This window comes from Ruditapes philippinarum, unplaced genomic scaffold (genome assembly GCF_026571515.1).
Source record: "Ruditapes philippinarum isolate M1 unplaced genomic scaffold, ASM2657151v2 ctg319_1_1_1_1, whole genome shotgun sequence".
NCBI classification, from domain to species: Eukaryota; Metazoa; Mollusca; class Bivalvia; order Venerida; family Veneridae; genus Ruditapes; species Ruditapes philippinarum.
In genome coordinates, this window is record NW_026857916.1 from 113,035 (window position 1) to 133,437 (window position 20,403).

General features: G+C 34.0%; 1 protein-coding gene across 2 annotated transcripts; it reads right to left on the bottom strand.

Moving 5' to 3' along the window:
• Window positions 1-1,365: 1,365 nt before the first annotated feature.
• Window positions 1,366-20,383, bottom strand: LOC132751516 (uncharacterized). 2 transcript variants are annotated; one of them, XM_060741693.1, is made up of 13 exons: window positions 20,349-20,383; window positions 15,926-16,084; window positions 15,307-15,503; window positions 14,141-14,292; window positions 13,441-13,579; window positions 12,790-12,984; window positions 12,292-12,498; window positions 10,246-10,329; window positions 9,591-9,704; window positions 8,899-9,015; window positions 7,862-7,975; window positions 6,536-6,634; window positions 1,366-2,866 (listed from the first exon to the last, which is right to left on the bottom strand). In XM_060741693.1, exons 2-13 carry the CDS (start codon window positions 16,077-16,079, stop codon window positions 2,651-2,653), a joined length of 1,788 nt encoding a protein of 595 aa, XP_060597676.1. In that variant the 5' UTR covers window positions 16,080-16,084; window positions 20,349-20,383; the 3' UTR covers window positions 1,366-2,650. The 2 variants fall into 2 exon arrangements, with proteins under 2 accessions (XP_060597676.1, XP_060597675.1); XM_060741692.1 differs by lacking the exon at window positions 20,349-20,383 and adding an exon at window positions 20,284-20,333.
• Between the last annotated feature and the right edge of the window lie 20 nt (window positions 20,384-20,403).

Below are 20,403 nucleotides of genomic sequence, written 5' to 3' on the forward strand. Positions count from 1 at the left end.
GACTACAAGCATATTTTATTGACATATTTCAAAGACACACTTACATGGCCATATTTTATAAACAATATTCTAAAATTACTGTTGTTACATACACACATTACTATACTTAATTGACTCTGTTCTAAAATTATAACAAAATTATAAAAAAAAAAATCAGAATCAATCAAATTTAGCATTACCTTAGTATAATTCGAAATTCTATATTTTTTGTCTTAAACAAGAGCTGTCGGTAGGACAGCAACGCTCGACTATTCTTAGTGCTTGATAGTAAAAAAAATGCTTGATACAGTTACCTCCTCCTGTTTACAGGTTGGGGTCATGATGGTGAACAAGTGTGCAAAGTTTCAAAGCCATATGTCAATGGACTTTGAAAATAATTGAACTATTACAAAAACTTTAACGTAAATTCTAAGTCGAAAAAGGGGCATAATTCTGTCAAAATGCTTGATAGAGTTACCTCCTCTTGTCTACAGGTTGGGGTCATGATGGTGAACAAGTGTGCAAAGTTTCAAAGCCATATGTCTATGGACTTTGAAAATATTTGAACTATTACAAAAACTTTAACATAAGTGGTTACGCCGACGCCGACGCTCGGGTGACTGCAATAGCTCTACTTATTCTTATCGAATAGTCGAGCTAAAAAGGTAGCAACTAAATGGATAAAACTTCACTTGATAATAAAAAACATTTAAAAAAATAATTTTAACATTTTATCTGTTACACATAGAAAAGGTGTTATTTTTTATTACTTGCATACTAATTATTAAGAATACATGTATTCCACAACATTATTTTGTTACTTCACAACATTATGATGTAATAACTTGTCAAAAGGTTAAATTCTATTGAAAATTCACAGAAGTTATCCCATTACTGCACTAAGATGAAACAATTTACCATCTTATTATGTTGTATATCAATTCTTTTTTATTTGTTCTAATATTCTTTCAGAATTTCTATTAACACTACTACTCACTTAAGTTATACTAATTATAACCCTTGTTAAACCCCAATCTTTGTGTATGATTTGGCTAATACCCATTATGCTAACGATATGATGTGAAAAGAAGACCTACTACAATTTGGCACGACCCCACTCCCCAAGAGCCATTGCAATATCGGGGACATGGTTGACTTTTTCTTTTTTGAAAAGACAAATACATCAGAAAATCATTGTAGTGAGAGGTTGGTTAAAGAAAAGACCATCAATAAATATCAAAGTTAAATGAATTTAAGCAAAATCCAAGTAACTTTGACCTTGCAAAATCCAATTAACTTTGACCTTGCATGTCAAGGTCAAATTAAGGCACAGGTCAAGTTTTATCCAATTGTCTTGTTGTTAGGGTTGTTGTGTCCAAGTATGAAGACAATCCAGTCATTTATTAAATTTTTTTAGCCAAATATAGCAAAAGAAAAATACAGAACAAAACCAAAAAACAACAAAATACCAAAAAACACATCCAAATAGTTTACCTCCCTAAAGGTCATTCATGAGTAAAGATCAAGTAAAATCTTCTTGGAGGTTCTAACCAAGTTTTTTTTTTCCAAGTATGAAGACAATCCATTCTTACATTATAGTTGTAGTTAATTATAGCAAAAATCAAGAAAATTTTAATAACTTTACCCTTAAAACTACTATCCAACACATTTTAGTTTTGGCGATTTTGAAATAAAATGTCATTAAAAGAAAAATGTTCACCACAGATGGAACTAAATGATTATTATACGTCTTGTCCGATGAAACAAACAAGTTTTTGCAATGTTTATAACGCTGTAATTTTAAACCGTTGCAATGCTTTATTTTGTAAATACTGATTTGATTTATAAACACACTTATTAACTAGATGCAAGTAGATCCGTTGGTTGCCGGTGTAAAAGTTGTGCGCTTGGTAAGTTTTTTATCCTGCAATCGATTGCTGCACAATATATCATAGAAAATTTTGTCCATAAAAAGAGACAAAACAGAAGAAAATATCATAATAATCCAGTTAAAACTGTCATTTATATAGCAAGTTCTACCTGCATCAAGCTGTCCTACTCACTACATGTTAACAGAAGTGATAATAGGGGTGTTTATATCTTTGTCAAGTGACACATAACAACCATTAAGTCACAATTATCTCATGGAAACTTGTAAAAAATTTTCTTGTATGCAAATTCAATAACTGTAAACAATATGTTAATGTTTTTAGACCAGCTTTGTGTGGGAGAGTAGCTTTAAAGTCAAGGTAAAAGCATACAAGGCCAGTTTGGTCTTCTTGAGGGCCCTGTCCTAATATTGTTGTATCCCAGTATGAAGACAATCCATTCATAAATAATTAAGTTAAAGCCAGTTAAAGCAAATGAAAAAATATGACCTTCAAAGCCGAGGTCATTTATGACTCAAAGTCAAGCTCAGTCTGGTCTACTTTAAGGTCTTGTCTAAAGGGTTGTTGTGTGCAAATATGAAAAAAAACAACAAAAAACTACAACCAACATAAAAGTTTTTGGATTATAATAGCATTTGCAACGGCAATGACAAATAGACTGTAGCATTAGCACACATTTTTCTTTATCAAAAAGATGGGCTATAAAATCACATTATCTGCTTTATATCACATTCTGTTGAGAATTATTATTCCAAACAATAACTTGTCTCTCCTGTCAATCATCATAACAACCTGCTAACATTTAATTGTTTTGCTGCTTCACACGCAGTTTCTAGCTCAGATTTTGTTTTTGGGAAACTTCTGTTTACAGATTTCAGGTTGAGCTGTACACTGATTTGATCAAGTATCTCTATCAATCTTTTCCTTAGCACTTCTGCTGCATGTGCTTGACCTTGGGACTCCAAACATCTCTTTGACAATCTTATCACACGATGGTCCTGAAAAATACAACAACATACCGTCATATAAAAACTCATTATTCATTGATAACATGCTAAATTTATAACCTGGAGTTAAGAAAGTACTCTTGCAATTTAGCCAATATTTTTTAAAGTCTTAGAGTAAACAAGAGGGCCATGATGGCCCTGAGGTCGCTCACCTGTATATAGGCCCCCACCCCCCAATGATCAATGACCCCCTGGGGCGGGGCCAATTTTGACCCCAGGGCTTTTATTTGAACAAACTTGGTAGACACGTATTAGAACATGTTTCATGCTAAATATCTTAGCTCTAACTCTTTTGGTTCTTTAAAAGAAGATTTTTTAAGTTTTTACTATATGCATATAGGGAAAATCAATGACCCCCTGGGGCGGGGCCAATTTTGACCCCAGGGCTTTTATTTGAACAAACTTGGTAGACAACTATTAGAAAATGTTTCATGCTCAATATCTTAGCCATAGCTCTTTGAGTTCTTTAAAAGAAGATTTTTAAAGTTTTTACTATATGCATATAGGGAAAATCAATGACCCCACGGGGCGGGTCCAATTTTGACCCCAGGGCTTTTATTTGAACAAACTTGGTAGACACCCATTAAAACATATTTCATGCTAAATATCTTAGCTCTAGCTCTTTTGGTTCTTTAAAAGAAGATTATTTAAGTTTTTACTATATGCATATAGGGAAAATCAATGACCCCCCCCGTTGCGGGGCCAATTTTGACCCCAGGGCTTTTATTTGAACAAACTTGGTAGACACTTATTAGAATATGTTTCATGTTAAATATCTTAGCTCTAACTCTTTTGGTTCTTTAAAAGAAGATTTTTTAAGTTTTTACTATATGCATATAGGGAAAATCAATGACCCCCCGGGGCGGGGCCAATTTTGACCCCAGGGCTTTTATTAGCTCACCTTGCACAAAGTGCAGGTGAGCTTTTAGGATGGCCAACCAAATGGCGTCCGTCGTCTGTCGTCCGTCCACATTTTAAATATTCTAAGGACATCTTCTATGATACCGCAAGGCCAATGTTAATGAAACTTGACAGGAATACTCTTTGTATGAAGCTCTATCAAGATTGTTCAAAGAATTCCATTTCATGCAGAACTCTGGTTGCCATGGCAACCGAAAGAAAAATCTTTAAATATCTTCTTTTAAAGAACCGTAAGAGCTAGAGCTTAGATATTTGGCATGAAACATCTTCTAATGAGTGTCTACCAAGTTTGTTCAAATAAAAGCCCTAGGGTCAAAATTGGCCCCGCCCCAGGGGGTCATTGATTTTCCCTATATGCATTTAGTAAAAACTTAAAAAATCTTCTTTTAAAAAACCCAAAGAGCTAGAGCTAAGATATTTGGCATGAAACATCTTCTAGTGAGTGTCTACCAAGTTTGTTCAAATAAAAGCCCTGAGGTCAAAATTGGCCCCGGCCCGGGGGGTCATTGATTTTCCCTATATGCATATAGTAAAAACTTAAAAAATCTTCTTTTAAAGAACTGTAAAAGCTAGAGCTTAGATATTTGGCATGAAACATCTTCTAGTGAATGTCTACCAAGTTTGTTCAAATAAAAGCCCTGGGGTCAAAATTGGTCCCGCCCCAGGGGGTCATTGATTTTCCCTATATGCATATAGTAAAAACTTAAAAAATCTTCTTTTAAAGAACCCAAAGAGCTAGAGCTAAGATATTTAGCATGAAACATCTTCTAGTGAGTGTCTACCAAGTTTGTTCAAATAAAAGCCCTGAGGTCAAAATTGGCCCTGCCCCAGGGGGTCATAGATTTTCCCTATATGCATATAGTAAAAACTTAAAAAATCTTCTTTTAAAGAACCCAAAGAGCTAGAGCTAAGATATTTGGCATGAAACATCTTCTAGTGAGTGTCTACCAAGTTTGTTCAAATAAAAGCCCTGGGGTCAAAATTGGCCCCGTCCCAGGGGGTCATTGATTTTCCCTATATGCATATAGTAAAAACTTAAAAAATCTTCTTTTAAAGAACTCAAAGAGCTAGAGCTAAGATATTTAGCATGAAACATGTTCTAATGGGTGTCTACCAAGTATGTTCAAATAAAAGCCCTGGGGTCAAAACTGGCCCCGCCCGAGGGGGTCATTGATTTTCTTTATATGTGTATAGCAAAAACTTAAAAATCTTCTTTGAAAAAACCCAAATAGCTAGAGTTTAGATATTAAGCATGAAACACCTTTAAGTAAATATCTACAAAGTTTGTTCAAATTTGTTCAAAAGCCCGGGGGTCAAAACTGGCCCTGCCCCAGGGGTGTCATTATTTTTAACTATATGTGTATAGTAAAAACTTAAAAATCTTCTTTTAAAAAACCCAATGAGCTAGAACTTAGATGTTTAGCATGAAACATCTTCTTATGGGTGTCTACCAAGTCTGTTCAAATAAAAGCCCTTGGGTAAAAATTAGCCCGGGGGGGGGGGGGGGGGGGGCTATATACAGGTGAGCGACCTCAGGGCCATCATGGCCCTCTTGTTTGAACAAACATGGTAGACACCCATTAGAACATATTTCATGCTAGATATCTTAGCTCTAGCTCTTTGGGTTCTTTAAAAGAAGATTTTTTAATGTTTTACTATATGCATATAGGGAAAATCAATGACCCCCCGGGGCGGGGCCAATTTTGACCCCAGGGCTTTTATTTGAACAAACTTGGTAGACACTCACTAGAAGATGTTTCATGCCAAATATCTAAGCTCTAGCTCTAATGGTTTTTTAAAAGAAGATATTTAAAGTTTTTTCTTTCGGTTGCCATGGCAACCAGAATTCTGCATGGAATTAAATTCTTTGAACAATTTTTAAAGGTGACCACCAAAGGATCATTCCTGTGAAGTTTAGATGAAATTGGCTTAGTGGTTTATGAGGAGATGTCATTTAAAGTAAAAGTTTACGGACGGACGGACGGACGGACGACGGACGGACGGACGGACGCCGGACGGACGGACGCCGGACGAAAAGCGATCACAAAAGCTCACCCTGTCACTTTGTGACAGGTGAGCTAAAAATAAAACCCAACTTTAATAATAATATGGTGATACATTGCACAGATGTACAAAAGCTTACAGATGGATTATATAGCTCCATACTTGTGGTATGAATTATCTTTTATATTGTCTTTTATTATTACTTCTAGCATTTAAACAATAGAGAATACTTTGATTCACTTGAACTTTTCATTTTCATATACAATGTACATGTATTGTTATCATAGGTTTATGCAAAAGACACCATGTAAAATAGTGTACAAAGTCATTCTTATACTTAAAACATAAAACAGGGTTTCGAAATTTTTGGAAATTTTTTCTAATGAAACAATGAGCTCAATGTGTCTTACAGATAAGGAATGGGCATGCTTCTTAAACAGAAAAATATGTACAAATATTTGCCCCACATCCATGTAGGTCTAATTCCCACTGGAACAAAAACAAATTTTTATGTTAAGAGATATCTTATGACAAGGAAGTAAGTAAAAACTTAATATAATGAGGCTTTGTATTTGGGTCTAAAACTTTTGTAAACATGTGCCAACATAGGCCTAAAATATTGTACAGAGAATGGCACCTGTTATTGTCTTCAGAGTGAACGAGCTAATCTCGAAAGCCCGCCATCAAAGTGTGGGTGAGATAAGTCAAACTGTACAACAGATTAATGTTACTTACCTTCATTTGTACTTTAATGATTTCCATCAGATTTACTTGATGTTGGTCCAAGTCTTCCCCTTCAGACAATAAACACAGTTCAGTCTCTTTCTCTATTGCCTAAATATAAAATATATCTACCGAAATAAACTTGAGGTATGATAACATGAAACTATATCAAAATTTTACAGTATTGAGGTCATGAAGAATTGTGATTTTACAGTGTTGAGATTATGAGGAATTGTGATTTTACAGTGTTGAGATTATGAGGAATTGTGATTTTACAGTGTTGAGATTATGAGGGATTGTGATTTTACAGTGTTGAGATTATGAGGAATTGTGATTTTACAGTGTTGAGATTATGAGGAATTGTGATTTTACAGTGTTGAGATTATGAGGAATTGTGATTTTACAGTGTTGAGATTATGAGGAATTGTGATTTTACAGTGTTGAGATTATGAGGGATTGTGATTTTACAGTGTTGAGATTATGAGGAATTGTGATTTTACAGTGTTGAGATTATGAGGGATTGTGATTTTACAGTGTTGAGATTATGAGGAATTGTGATTTTACAGTGTTGAGATTATGAGGAATTGTGATTTTACAGTGTTGAGATTATGAGGAATTGTGATTTTAGAGTTTAGATTGTGAAGAATTGTATTTTACATTGTTGAGATCACAAAGAATTGTGAATGCACAGTGTTAACTTAAGATCATAAGGGACTTGTGTTTTATCTAGGAAATCAATTAACATTTATATATTGGTCAATTGTTTTGTAAAGCATTCTTTATAGAATTGATATGTTAAAATAGATATATACATAAATGATATGTTAAAATAGATATATGCATACATGATATGTTAAAATAGATATATACATAAATGATATGTTAAAATAGATATATACATACATGATATGTTAAAATAGATATATACATAAATGATATGTTAAAATAGATATATACATACATGATATGTTAAAATAGATATATACAGTAATGATATGTTAAAATAGATATATACATAAATGATATGTTAAAATAGATATATACATAAATGATATGTTAAAATAGATATATACATAAATGATATGTTAAAATAGATATATACATACATGATATGTTAAAATAGATATATACATACATGATATGTTAAAATAGATATATACATACATGATATGTTAAAATAGATATATACATAAATGATATGTTAAAATAGATATATGCATACATGATATGTTAAAATAGATATATACATAAATGATATGTTAAAATAGATATATACATAAATGATATGTTAAAATAGATATATGCATAAATGATATGTTAAAATAGATATATACATACATCATCTAATGGTTTGAGCAACTCAGGTACTAGTCCCTTCAATTTGTATTTGTCTCCTAGATGTATTGATTCAAACATCAGTTGACGGATGTAAATCTGAGCACTTACTATGGCCTGAAACACAGTAAATGTTCAAAAATGTCCTGATCTATGATGAATAAAGCAATGTCGGCCAGTAATACACTTAATATAAAATGTACTTGTTTGTAATACAAACAAAGTACTAGTGTGTAATAAATATATTAAACAAAGTCCTGAACTACGATACAACACAGTAAAAAAAGCCCTGATCTATGATACTAAATAGTAAATAAAGGTTTGACCTATGGCACAAAACCTTACACAAAGTCCTGGCCTTCAAAACAAAGTCTTGGCCTATGATACAAAACTTTAAACAAAGTCCTGGCCTTTAAAACAAAGTAATCAATTTTTTTTTTTTAATGCGTTTATTTAAGGTCGCCGCCGGAAAGCCCATATGGGCGACCGTACACTCAAGTCGGGTCATCCTAGAGCGTCCCGCCGAGACTTTTCGTAGATTTTTTTCCAGCTTTATTGGTGGAGGAAGACCCCAGGTGCCCCTCCGGGCATTATTTCAGGCACGAGCGGGCACCTGGGTAGAACCACCGACCTTCCGTAAGCCAGCTGGATGGCTTCCTCACATGAAAGATTTCGACCCGAGTGAGGATCGAACCCACAGTGGTGAGGGACCTGTGATCTCAAGTCAGCGACTTTAAAAAAAAGTAATCAATGTAAAATCATATGATTTTAATAATAATATTTTTACAATATTTCATTGTAGTTGTCCTTTACTTTGTGAAGCATGTATATCAATCTTTCAGTTAATAATTGATACAGTAAATATATAATATAATTCTTAAGCCAAATACATGTATTCAAATATGTTTGAAGAAATAAAATTATAATTTGTCAGCTTTTATATTTTACAACATTAATCCCATTGAACAGATTAGTTTAAAACAACAAAATATATTTCATCATTTTACTACAAATTTAAACAAGAAACATAATGAACGTACATTTTTATCAACAATTTTCTGTATATATTCCAGCACTTGTGGCGGAGCAGCTTCACCAAGCTTTCTTTTCAATTTCCTGAACGTATTTACATTACCAATGTAGAATTCACTTTTTGCCTGGAGAAAAAAACAAAAACAACAATTATAATTGTAAGCAAATAGAAAGAAAGTTTTGCCTCTAGTGGTTTTGAAACTTTTTCGAAGTGCAGAGTACCAGTTTTTGTGCACTTCACTTCTTTATGATATGATCTATCATACTTTGAAGTTTCAAGTTCATAGCTTTATAGTTTAGGAGAAATGGCCCAGATAAAAGTATGAAAATTAACTAAAGGCAATAACTCAAAAAGTAAGAAGTGCAGAGTACCGGTTCTTGTGCACTGCACTTCTTCTTAATGAGATCTATCATTTCTATGAAGTTTCAAGTCCATAGCTTTTATAATTTAGGAAAAATGGCCCGGAAAAAATTAAAGTATGAAAATTAACAAAGGGCAATAACTCAGAAGTGCAGAGTAACAATTCAGATGCACTGCACTTCAGGTTATTGAAAGAATCATGCATACCAAGTTTGGAGACGATCCTACTAATAGTGACTGAGTTATGCTCCTGATAAGCCTTAGGGGCCGCCAACAAAAGTAACCCCTATATGCTGCCTTTTCAAGGCGATACAATAGTAACAATAATACATGTATTACCTTCATATAGTTCCTAAGAAGTTTTCTTTGTGTGTCTGTTTCACAACCGTCCTGAAGTTTTTTTATGGTGGGAATCTTTAAAGACATTGTGGCAAAATAGTCTGATAAATCCTCCTAAAAATAATGTAAAAGTTAAACTAGTGTTTCTTAACTGTTTGCTTCTGTTTCTGTGCATATTTTCAAACTGTACCCCCAAGTCAAAATTTGATTGATATAAACTTTTGACAACTTAGATGATAAAAAATTCTTTAGATACCCCATCATACAATAATTACAATAGGCTAACACTTAGACAGAACAATCAGCCACAACTACAGGCCTGGAACATGACAAATTCATGTACTAATAGTGTGATTACTTACAGTATAAAATACACAATAGATTCAAAATTAATGACCTTTAGATTAAGGTTGCTGGAAGCAACAGAATCTACTCATGAATACACCCACACACCATTTGATCAGGGTCTGCACTGTTCATAATTCAGTCAGTCAATATTTTGAAATTTTCCCTAAAAATGATTAATGGTTTTGTCCAGAATGAAAGACGGACAAGTCCACTTAAGATTTTTAGGTAATAGTTAAATACAGGATCTTCTAAGGATTCATATCTGATATTTTAATATGATATATGAAGATTAAAACCACACAGTTACCTGAGCTTTGGCTAGCACCTTGGTATTACTGCCATCCCCTGAAGCTTTACTACTGTTTTCCAGGCTTTCTACAATGTCTTGGTACTGTAATCAGATTATAAACAGATTAAAATTGTCATAACATGACAATAAATAAAGTTAAATCCTTATTTAGACAATTCTTAACATATGCAGTTTCTTTCCTACCTAAAAGATTTTTATTAAAAATCCACCCCTGCCACCTCTATTGGAAGCTGGATCTACAACTATCAATGTACATGTATGTCATTTAAAGCGGCCTTCAGCACTTTATTGTTGGAAAAACAATTCTGTGGTGTTTCAAACTAAATACATGTATATCAGTAATTATACCTTGGAAAACTCACTATGTCAGTAATTTTATCTTGGAAAAGTGCATCATATTATTATTAAGTCTTCTTCAAACAGTGTCCCGAGAGCTACAAATGTATTTATAACGCACTGCACTTCTTATCAATAAGATCTATCTTCCTATGATGTTTCAAGTCCATAGCATTTATAATTTATAAGAAATGGCCTGGACAAAAATAAAGTATGAAAATTAATAAAGGGTAATAACTCAAAAATAAGAAGTGCAGAGTAACGGTTCTTGTACACTGCACTTTTTCTTAATGAGATCTATCATCCTACCATAGCTTTTATAGTTAAAGAGAAATGGCCTGGACAAAAAATAAAGTATGAAAATTAACAGAGGGCAATAACTCAAAAAATAAGAAATGCAGAGTACCAGTTCTTGTGCAATGCACTTCTTCTTAATAAGATCTATCATCCTATGAAGTTTCATGTCCATAGCTTTTATACTTTAGGAGAAATGGCCCGGACAAAAATAAAGTATGAAAATTAACAAAGGGCAATAAATCAAGAAAATAAGAAATGCAGAGTACCGGTTCTTGTGCACTGCACTTCTACTTGATCATATCTATCATCCTATGAAGTTTCAAATACATAGCTAGCTTTTATACTTTAGGCGAAATGGCCCGGACAAAAATAAAGTATGAAAATTAACAAAGGGCAATAACTGAAAAAATAAGAATGCAGAGTACCGGTTCTTGTGTACTGCACTTCTTCTTAATGAGATCTATAATCCTATGAAGTTTCAAGTCCATAGCTTTTATACATTAAGAGAAATGGCCCAGACAAAAATAAAGTATGAAAACTAACAAAGGGCAATAACTCAAAAATTAAGAAGTGTTATGCACTGCACTTTGGGTCATTATAAGAAGCATGCATACCAAGTTTGCAGTCAATCCGACTTATAATGACTGACTTATGCTCCAGACAAGCTTAAGGGGACGCAGACACCAACAACGACGCAGACACTGCCGACAAAAATAACCCCTATATGTCCCCTTTTCAAGGAGACACAAAAATTGCAATATTTTCAGCTTATTTCTTTAGCCTGAGTGACAATGTGGTTATTATCTAACTTCCATGTGTGAGATATAGCATATTCATGAAAAACAAATGGAACTTTCACTGTGAGTGATATACTGTCAGTGATATGGATTATATCACACATATAAAACACAGGTTAGTATGAAGTGAATTATCAAGCTGATCTTGGGGCATCCATGGCCCAGTGGTTAAGGTCATTGACTTCAAGCCACTTAACTCTCCCTGCTTGTGGGTTCAAATCCCGCCAAAGACTCTGGATTCTGTCATGTTAGGATGCTATCCAGCTAGCTTACAGAACATTGTTAGTTCTACTCAGGTGCCTGTTTGTGCTTATAATAATGCAAGGAAGGGCACCTGAGGTCTTCCTTCACCAGTAAAGCGGGAACATTGCCATATGACCTATACTGTGTCTGTGCAATGTAAAACCTAATCAAACAAACAATCAAACAGATCTTTTTCATCAGTATACAGTTTTATACAATCTGACTAAACCTCAGTACTTATATTTCACATACAGTGTAGCAATGCTGCAATAATATCGGAGCTGTATTTCATCAGATTGCAGTTTTATAAAATTCTAAGCAGTCACACCTCTCTCCCTCCCTAACAAACCCAGATACATTAAAGCATTACCTTTGTCATGTGATCAGTAATTTTATTTTGTAGTATTGTAACAGACAAATCAACAACAATCAACTTTGAAATGACCCCTTCCGCCTTGTCCTTGACCTCTGACCTTAAGTCTTGTTCGACTTTGTCCACTTGAAGGTCAACAACATACTGTCTACAAGATGCACACACATGTAATAGTAGAGACACCTCTGGTTCAACCTCAGGACTCTGAAATACCAGAAACAAATTGTTCCATTGTTCAAATATCAGTACATGCACAAGGTTGGCTTTCAAGTACATTTCATTTAAAACTTCAGCACAATTCAATTCAAAGGTGGAAAAGTTAAGCCTCAAGTTGCATATGAATAGAGAAGTTGCTTATTTCAATTTTCACCTAATAAACCTGTCCAATCATTTCAGGAATACCATGCTAATATAATTTTATACTCCCCAACCATTGAATAGAAAGAGAGGTAAAAATAAAAAGTTGTATCCAATGACAATATAAATTAAACTTACCCCTACTACTTTGATGATCACTAATCTAGCTTCTGTGTTTACATTATCATTCACATCATCTGGTATATAGACTAGAAGCTCCTTGTGTATACACACCTTACACAGAACCTGGCTGCAGAGTTTACACGTATATTTCTTCTTCAGTATGTTAAATCCTGTCGAACATCTCTGACACTTGTCTGATATACTCTCTTGCTATGAAAAAAAAAACAAAAACATTTAAAGATGTCTTACAATTTTTGTATAAGTTAGGCGTTACATCCCTCCAAGACTGAAAAGGTCATAAAGCAACTTTCCAGTTTTACTTATAGAGGGAGCTCAAGTGTCCCTCAGGTGCATTAAATCAAGAATGTATCGACACCTGAGAAGAACAACTGACATAATGTCAGTTAGCTGGATAGCTTCCTCACATGACAGAATCCAAAGTTCTTAGTCGGATTCAAACCCATAGCAGTGAAGGACAAGTGGTTTGAACTCTGTTCAACCATGAGGGCAAGTGGTTTGAAGTCAACAAACCATAACCACTTGACCATAACCAACCCTATTAAAATATTTTCTAACTCAATAATTGTACATAAGAAGTTATAACATAGTTTTAACCAACTTTATATTTATATACTTGTATAAAATAAGAAAACGTAATTTATTTACCATCCAATTAGCTGATTTTTGCCAATCTGGCGTGGTTATCATAACCTTCACTTCATGAAGAGTTCTCTTCACCTCTGATGCTGCAACACTCTTCATAAAACCTTCCCGTAATCTGTCACACTCACTTGCTAAGTCTAAACTGAAAAGATAATGCCAAATCATACATAAATATGGAATTAAAATATTTTTCAATGTTATAAGAAGTGTGTGGCATATTATATTATATATATTATATCATTAGGCAGTAATTTCTATTATAAGTAAAGAAAGCTATTCCTTCCTAGTTCAAGACATACTATTAAGCACTTTTTTAGGCTTAGAGGACCTTGAAAATGAAAAAAAAGATCCCTAAACCTAACGATAAAACAAAGATTGGGATTGAAAAAGCCAAATCTATATCCCTTTGCCTTTTTGGGGATAAAAAGATTCTTTTTTGTATTAAAGTAATAACAATTTATATACAACTTATTACAAATTGTATAAAAGTAATATGTATAAAGAAATTGCCATTTGTATAAAAGTATTTTTAATCTGTATAAAAGTAATTTCATTTGTATAAAAGTAATGACAATTTGTATAAAAAAATTACAATTTGTATTATAAAATATCATTATATAATAATATATAATTGCAATTTGTATGAAATTACTAAAACAATTTGCATAACAGTACTAAAAATAATTTGTATAAAAGTAATTACTTTTGTCTCCTAGACTTGTGTAAACTTGATTTGCCACGCTGGATGACACTCAATTCTTGCTTTTTATTCAGTTTAGCTGCTTTAAAAGCTTTCAACTGACTCCTAACAGTAACTTCATTGTTGCGATCCTCTTCAAAACATGTCTGGCATACCTAAAATACATAAAAGCAGAGCACCTTTAGGAAAAAGACACATCTCTTCTCAAACAGAGGTCAAAATAAACCTTTATTGAGTAATGGAAAAAGTTGATTAGAATGGGCAAGGAGCAGGGCCATTGTTCACCATACAACATTGTTAAATTTCCTCAGGGTCAAGATGAGTTGAAGTTAAATTAGAAGATGTTTCTAATGTTCGAACTCATCCTAGCTTTCACCTAGACAAGCATCCTGACCAAGTTTGATGATGATTGAGGCAAAAATGTGACTGCTAGAGTGTTAACAAGGTTTTTCTATTTTTAGCTCCGGTGACCTAGTTTTTCATCCGAGATGACCCATGTTCGAACTCATCCAAGCTATCACCTTGACAAGCATCCTGACCAACTTTGATGATGATTGAGGCAAAAATGTGACCTCTAGAGTGTTAACAAGGTTTTTCTATTTTTAGCTCCGGTGACCTAGTTTTTCATCCGAGATGACCCATGTTCGAACTCATCCAAGCTATCACCTTGACAAGCATCCTGACCAACTTTGATGATGATTGAGGCAAAAATGTGACCTCTAGAGTGTTAACAAGGTTTTTCTATTTTTAGCTCTTGTGACCTAGTTTTTCATCCGAGATGACCCATGTTCGAACTCATCCGAGCTATCAACTAGATAAGCATCCTGACCAAGTTTGATGATGATTGAGGCAAAAATGCGACCGCTAGAGTGTTAACGAACTAAATGTGGACGGACAACGGACAATCATCGATCCTAAAAGCTCACCCTCTCAGCATGCTCAGATGAGCTAAAAAGTCTAAACCTTACAAAGTTTCCCCTCATGATAAAGATTAGCATGTTAAAAACGAATACTACAAAGTTTACCCTCAAAATCACAATATAAAGGTTTTAACCAGGATCATCATGAGCAAGTTAAAAAATGTAAACGCTATAAAATTTTTCTCTCAGTCCGGGTCAAATTTTTGAATTTTCAATCAGGGTCAAGATAAGACAAGTTCAAGTTTATACCTTATAAAGTGTCCCCTCGGGATCAAATTGAGCAAGTTTACTCAGTTTTCTTCTAAATTTGACGCACTCATTACAAAACACTTCACCACACTTCCTACAATGGTGCTGACGCTCAATCAATGTAAACTTTTTACTGCAATTTCTGTTAGAACAGAATTGCCTGTCTTCACTTTTTATCCAATGTCTTTTTGTTATTTCTGAAATCAAAACATTGTCATTTCTGAAACACAAAGTACTATGGCTTTTGTTTGTAACTATACAGTTACAATGTATTTTGGTCAAAACTTTAATGCAGTTTTGACTAATTATTATAAAAAAGAGCTTGACAAGTTCTAAATCTAACCTTAGGAAAAAACAACATCTTCCCAAAATTTAAAACATTAAGTATAACAGTAGTTAAGATCAAAATATTGACTTTACTTAGATAAATTAATAAGTATATTTATTGAATGGTAAAAACCATTGTAATGATTGTATGGCATTATAGGATAAAAATGCTATATTTGTATTTTGTTACATATTACTAATTTTGCTCTGCAGCTTTAATATAATTATGATAATTACAAAGAGTGAAAATAGAGAAATATGTGGAAATAGAGAAATATGTTACTTGTGCTACCTTGATTTGCAATATCCTCATCCCCAAATTTTAGGTCCAAACTTTCATTTTTGTTATAATCATAACTTGAACTACTTGATGACCTGTAACCAATGCTGCTGGCTGGTTGGACATATGAATTCAAATCACGACTCACAAACTCCCAATCAGACATTGTACCTTGAAAAACATCACACTCTGATGTCTTATTAAAGCATTTAAAAGTTTGTCCTTTTTTTATCACAATTAATTTAGAGAATTAATACATTAATTTACGGTACTAAGTCTTAATTTTTAAATCTTAAACAAGAGCGATCAGTGATCACATGTGTCGCCTCATGATGGCCAATTTCATGTTGGGACAAGTTTTGTGACAGACGGACAGACAGATGGACAGTGCACAACTAGACTTGGTACTGATCATTCCTGTAAAGTCTGGATAAAATTGCATCAGTTGTTTATGAGAAGTAGTCCGGACAAGCTTTTGTGTATCTGGTAACACACAGAAAAAAACACCTTTTTATCAAAGGGCCATAACTCGGCCAAAAATCATTCAACCGGAAAACCCGTGCAATATGCACAAGGACTTGAGCTACAGATCAATCCTGTAAAGTTTTATTGAAATTGCATTAGTGGTATAAGAGAAGTATTCCGGACAATCTTTAAAAATAAAAATTATTAAAGGGCCGTTACTCTGACAAAAATCATTGAACCGGAAAATGCTGACAGTATGCACAACTAGACTTGGTACTGATCATTCCTGTAAAGTTAAGGGACTGCGTTCAGGGCAAAGTCAGACGAAAACTTCGCCGTAAATATTTTCACTTCGCCCTATATGATCTGAAAAGCGAAATTCTAATCGCCCTAAAATCTCTATGAAATGTGTGACATGTATATTTCTCCACTTGATAATACTGCCTGGGGGCAGATTTAATTGTGTAATCTGATGTAATAAGCACACGCGCTGAAGCGTGGCCATAGCGACATTTGGGATTCCACATTGCTAAAAATAGCGCATTGATTATATGGTAAATTAAGACTGCGAAAAACCCTGATATGAATGCAGCAGATGATAACTAGAACTGCCACTGTCATGGCGTGAATATCCCCGCATACCACTTTGTCAGAATCAACAGTGACCATTGAGAGCTCAAAGACAACCTCCCTGCATAATCTGAGGTTACAAAGCCAGTACATAGCTATGTTATGTATTCTACATGCTTCAAATGTGAAAATGTCAAAATCAATACACTGCGGAGAGGCATTCTTAAGCATTTGAGCAGACAAGCTTATTATAGTAAAATCCCTGTGACCTTGACCTTTGACACAGTCACCTAATAATCTAAAGGGGTCATCTTCTAGTCATAAACAACCTCAATACCAAATATGTTGACTGTTGACCAAAGCCTTCTTAAGCAATTGAGCGGACAAGCTTTTTTTAGTCAAGGTCCCTGTGACCTTAACCTTTGACCTGGTGACTTCAAAATCAATAGGGGTCACCAAATGGTCATGACAAATCTCCATGCCAAATATGAAGATTGTGGGTCAAAGGATTCTTAAGTTATTGGGCGTACAAGCTTTTTGAAGTCAAGGCCCCTGTGACCTTGACCTTTGACCTGGTGCCCTTAAAATCAAAAGTGGTCATCTACTAGTCGTGACTAACCTCCATGCCGAATAATTAAGACTGCAGGTCAAAGGATTCTTAAGTTATTGGGCGGACAAGCTTTTTGAGGTCAAGGCCCATGTGACCTTGACCTTTGACCTGGTGACCTCAAAATCAATAAGGGTCATCTACTAGTTGTGACTAACCTCCATGCGGAATATGAAGACTGCGGGTCAAAGGATTCTTAAGTTATTGGGCGGACAAGCTTTTTGAGGTCAAGGCCCCTGTGACCTTGACCTTTGACCTGGTGACCTCAAAATCACTAGGGGTCATCTACTAGTCATGACTAACCTCCATGCCGAATATATAGACTGCGGGTCAAAAGATTCTTAAGTTATTGGGCGGACAAGCTTTTTGAAGTCAAGGCCCTTGTGACCTTGACCTTTGACCTGGTGACCTCAAAATCAAAACGGGTCATCTACTAGTCTTGACTAACCTCCATGCCGAATATGAAGACTGCGGGTCAAAGGATTCTTAAATTATTGGGCGGACAAGCTTTTTAAAGTCAAGGCCCCTGTGACCTTGACCTTTGACCTGGTGACCTCAAAATCAATAGGGGTCATCTACTAGTCGTGACTAACCTCCATGCCGAATATGAAGACTGTGGGTCAAAGGATTCTTAAGTTATTGGGCGGACAAGAAAAAAACCAAGACGCCCGACGGCCAGACAGCCGCACGGACAAGCTGATTCCAGTATACCCCCCTTACAACTTTCTTGTGTGGGGGTATAAAAAGCTAGCTAATTGATAATTAAGTTACCTCAATTTATATTTGTGTTTTATTTACAATATCCCTTGTACGTTTTGTTTGATTTTCAATATTCCCGAAACGTTCTGTTTGATTATCAATTTTCCCTTTATGTCCTGTTTGATTTACAATATCCCATACATGTTTCGTTTGATTTACAATTTCCCCTATATGTTTTGTTTGATTTACAATATCCCATATACGTTTGCCAGTCCATTTTTGTTATATCACCATTACATTTATGATAGTAATATTCATCATTAAAACTGATGTAAATTGATAGAATTTGGATAATTATTATGAATAAAAGAACTTTTCTTCTTAATTAATTGCATTTAAAGTTAGAGTCAGAAACTGTTGAACCTAAAAAAGAAATAAAAATGTTGTGTTGATTTAAATCAAATGCTTAAACTTTATTGAGCAACTAGTACTTCAGTAAATATCATCATAGCCATTTTCAAATACACATTTGTTTATTTTCTGCGCCATATACATGTATATTTTATATGCATCTACATAATAAAGGTGTACATGTATATTTTGTGAAAAAAAATCCAATGATATAACTCGATTTGATGATCACTTCTCCCTAAATTTCAAAACTTCTCCCTATTTTTCCTGAAGGGAGAAGTCACTTCTCCCTAAATTTTCAGTCCAAGGTAGTCCCTGAAGTTTGGATGAAATTGCGCCAGTAGTTTATGAAAAGTAGTCCGGACAAGTTTTGTGATGGACGGACAGACAGACGGACAGACAGACGACGGAGAAGTGATCCCTATATGTCGCCACTACTCCGTAGAGGCGACACAAAAATGATAATACAATGATTTGAAAACAACTTTCAAGAAGAATATTTATTATTAAAAAATAAACAAAGTAAAGTTAAATTGTTTCTTAAATTTGAATTTCATGCGTGGCAAATGTTATGTATCAATCAAAATGGATCAAATTGAAAATGTCCAAAGTTATAGAAGTCTGTTGGATCAAGCTAAACTATGCATGTACATTTACTTTCCAGAAGAATTGTCATCGATATTCTTCTTCATCTATAGTGAATACACATTTGAAAAAAATGATAATTTTGACTAATTTATTATTCATATCTAGAAATTATGGAAATTCCCCCATAAATATACAGAAGCAGGTGTCAAATTGTATAAAATTATGCTGTCATTAAAAAATGAACATATGTTATCAAAGTGATTGATAAAAAATTGTCAGAAAAAAATCATGCAATGAGCATAAATTCATGAATATGACATATTATAATTGTATGAACAAAACATGTATTTTGCTGAAAAACAGGCATGAAAGTGAATTAATTATAGACAAGTAATTCAGTAACAATAAGTAATTAGGCCTATTTTTTATATTGGTGTATTTTAAGCCAATATTTGTCATCTGATATATAGATATATCATCAATATGCTTTACACAGAATGACAGCTCTATTTTCCAGCCCCTTTGAGAAGTTTCTAGCAAGGGGTTCAACGTACAGTAAATTATTGGGAGATACATGTAGATTTAATATAGCAATTAAATTAAACCGACAGTCTTTCTTAATCAAACTAACTTTATAATTTCATTTCGACTGAATTAGTTACCCTTGTTTATACAGTGTGAAGGGTTGACCCATTTTACAGACTGTTTTTCTCCTAGGACTACTGTCAAACCATGTACATGTATCTTTGATAAGTCTATTTAGTTGGTTATCAAAAATATATAGCCTTATTTATGAGCCGTTGAACAGTTTTACACATTGAACCAGTATTACTGCTACATGTATACACGTATCGGTTACCCAAATTGTACAAACTTTTTCCTACTGACAAACAGTTGCCGTGAGTTGGGGGAAAAAACACCGCCCGTCAAAATGTGATGGATGTCGATGGCGTTTGAATTTTGAAAAAAAATAAATCAAGAGAATGAAAGATTGTCAGTGAGTCAAGCTTTGTGGAAAAGTTTTACATACTTAGCATTTATAAATGAGATAAATTTTGTTTATTGTCAACATTAATATCGTTTATTGCTGTTTACCTTTGAAAGTGAAAGTAAATTCGCTTGCTTCCGGGTTTTATAATCGTGATCAACC